At 47.4% G+C, this 3,091-nt stretch overlaps 1 protein-coding gene across 1 annotated transcript in view; it reads left to right on the forward strand.

Annotated features, from left to right (window-relative positions):
• The window catches only part of Noto (notochord homeobox), a 4,702-nt gene extending 3,774 nt beyond the window's left edge, over positions 1 to 928 (forward strand). The window contains exon 3 of the mRNA XM_021165811.1: positions 607 to 928. Within this exon, the coding sequence (XP_021021470.1) occupies positions 607 to 753 (147 nt within the window). The 3' untranslated portion in view covers positions 754 to 928. The remainder of the gene's footprint in view (positions 1 to 606) is intronic.
• Positions 929 to 3,091: the final 2,163 nt, after the last annotated feature.

Below are 3,091 nucleotides of genomic sequence, written 5' to 3' on the forward strand. Positions count from 1 at the left end.
GTGTAGCCCTGGCTGTCCTGGAACTCACTTTGTAGACCAGGCTGGCCTCGAACTCAGAAATCCACCTGCCTCTTCCTCCCAAGTGCTGGGATTAAAGGCGTGTGCCACCACCGCCTGGCTGTATCTCCTTATTTTCATTGTCCTTCTCCCACTGGATGGTGAGCTGTAGAGGACAGGGGCCATGCCTTTGTGCTGTCACTGTCACAGTCACCTGGTACAGCACCAGCACACTGTAGTCATAAGCACTCACTGGGGCTAGAGACATAGCTCAGTTGGTAGAGTGCTTGCCTCAAATGCTTGAAGTCTTGGATTCCATTTCCAGTACCACATACAGTGGGGACAGTAGCACACACTTGAAACCCCACACACTTGAACCCAAGTGGAGGCAGGTGGACCAGGGATTCAGGACTATCTTGAGCTACATATTGAGTTTGAGGCTAGCCTGGGTGAAATGAGACTTGGTTAGAAAAATAACTACAAAGGTACAGACAGGGATGGATGTGCGGTGACTGAGAACTCAGGAATGACATTTGGGAGAAGTGACAGTGACGGGTAAAGGGGTCTGCTGGTCAAATTCTGATGCCTGCTCATTGCCTCCAATTATAGGTGAGGATCTGGTTCCAAAATCGCAGGGTGAAGTATCAGAAGCAGCAAAAACTGAGATTGCCTTCCTCCTCTGTCACAGAGGAGCCCTCCAGCAGCTCAGATGGCAACATCCAGAGTGAAGATGCTGAGTTGGGAGTTGGCAGTTAAGGACAGAGCAAGAGGCTTTAGTCATGTTATATGGGCTAGTTCTTCCTGTGGTACCTGCTGGCCCTCCCTGTCCCACATCTCAGTGAAGAGCTTCCATAAGGTCAAAGGACACCAAATGTACTTGAACAATCAAGCAGGGGAACTCTGGAAGCAGCATAATGGATTGACCTATGTCCTTGGCCAGGTTTTACGTCTTGCNGATAGAGGTATATTGATAACTTACACATCTCTCCCAGGGTGAGTTAAAGTCTGTAAAGCACTTACAGAGTACCAGCTGGTGAGGTTTATGGGATAGACGCTGTCCCAGCTCTGCCCTGAAGATGGATTCATCAGCAATCTACTGGCCTGGCTATGGAGAATAGGCAGCCTTGAATCAGCATCACAGTGTGGAAAGACTCTCCCCAAAGTCTAGAACGAAGGAGATTTCTTAGCTCACTTCAAACAAAGTTTCCTGCATTTCAACCCTATTTCTTTTCCTCTTGTCACCCTCCTCTGTATCTGGGGATGACTTTGAATTCCTGACCCTCTACTTCCCAAGTGCTGGGATTACAGCTGCTTTTTTTTTTTTTTTTCTTTTGGACGGGTGGGGGAGATTACAGATTCTCATTATGTGGCACAGATTGGCTTCAAATGCATGGAAATTCTCCTGTTTTAACCTCTCTAGTGTTGAGGTAATGGGTAAAAGCCTCCATGCTTTGCCCAAAGTTTTCTTGTCTGAGACTACTTTCAATAGGAGTCCATGTTATAGTGAGCTCAGGTTTATGGTAATTGGTTCCTTGGAACAACAAGCTACTTTTTCTCTGAAGCCCCTACCTTTTCCCCCATGAATGTATGTTGACCTAATTTTGTCATTTTTTTCACCCAGTATTGACAATACATTTCTTCCTTCTTGAATGACCCTCGAACACTGGTTGGTTTCTTGCCAGGAAGCCTGCTGAGAGCTTATTCTTGTGAAATCAGCTTCTGACATTTAAGAGCTGGTTTCTGTACTGAAGGCTGCCCACCCACAGTTCCTGGGTTGAGGTGAGGTGATGGGGTAAAGGAAGGGTTGAGCTTTCTCAGTGAGGTTGTTCTCAGGGCCCAGCTTTCTGGGGAAAGAGGAAGGAAGGTGGGTAGTGGGAGGTGAGCCTGTAAAGAACCCAACATACAAGACAGTGGGCTTTAGCCAGGTGTATACATACCTTTAATTCCAGCGCTCTGGAGGCAAAGGCCAGCCTGGTCAATAGAGTGAGTTTCAGGACAGCCAGGGTTACACAGAGAAGGCCTGTCATGAACTTGTAGACATTAAATGGTAGGTTTGAGGGAATCCAGACCCTTGCCTCGAGAAGCCATCCTTTGGAGCTAGCTGGACAGTNCAATACACACCTGTAGTCTTAGCACCAGTAGGCTAAGGCAGAAGGATGGAGTCAGCCAGAGCTATCATAGTGAGTCTGAGGTAAGCCCAGAGTAAATAGCCAGATGCTGTCTCAAAAACAAGGGCTGGGAGAACAGGTACAGATCCTTGCTGCCAAACTGAAGATCTGAATTTGATCCCTGGAACTTCCATGATGGAGGGAGAGAATCGTCTCCCCCCCCCCCCATGCACACACCCACACACAGACAGACACACTCACAGAATAGCTGTAAGAAAAAACACATAAAAACTGGAGAGATTGCTGAGCATTTAAGAGCACTTGTTGATCTTGCAGAGGATCTTGGTTTGATTCCTAGTATCTATGTGGTGGCTTATAACCATCCATAACTCCAGTTCAGGGGACCCAAAGCCCTTTTCTGACTTATGCAGACACCAGGCACATACAGCCAAACATTCACACAGGTAAAAAATAAATAAAATGTATGAAGACAATAACAAAAAGAGGGGGAACCCTGAAAATATTTTCATATCTCTGGGAAATCCTTCTGAAGGCTGGGCTCAGAAGTCCTATTCACCAAAGGAATCCAGCCATAGTTGTCTGTCTCCTTCAGGAACAACTGGACATTTTGTTCCCATTCATGTTCATCAGAGGCCATAGTGTCTTAATTACCTTCTTTTCCTTTTCCTTCTGAGTCAGGCTCTTCTGTTGAACATAGAACTAGCCCACTTGACTAGGCTAGTTGGCTGGGGAGCCCATGGTGTCACCCTGCCTCTACCACCTCAACCCTAGGATTGATATCCTGTTATGTGGGTGCTGGGGATCAAACCCAGGTCCTCGTGCTATGTGGCAAGCTCAGCCACAATTGGCTCACTTAAAAAGTCACTGCTGGGCAGTGGTGGCGCACGCCTTTAATCCCAGCACTTGGGAGGCAGAGGCAGGCGGATTTCTGAGTTCAAGGCCAGCCTGGTCTACAGAGTGAGTTC

Source organism: Mus caroli, chromosome 6 (genome assembly GCF_900094665.2).
Source record: "Mus caroli chromosome 6, CAROLI_EIJ_v1.1, whole genome shotgun sequence".
Lineage (NCBI taxonomy): Eukaryota > Metazoa > Chordata > Mammalia > Rodentia > Muridae > Mus > Mus caroli.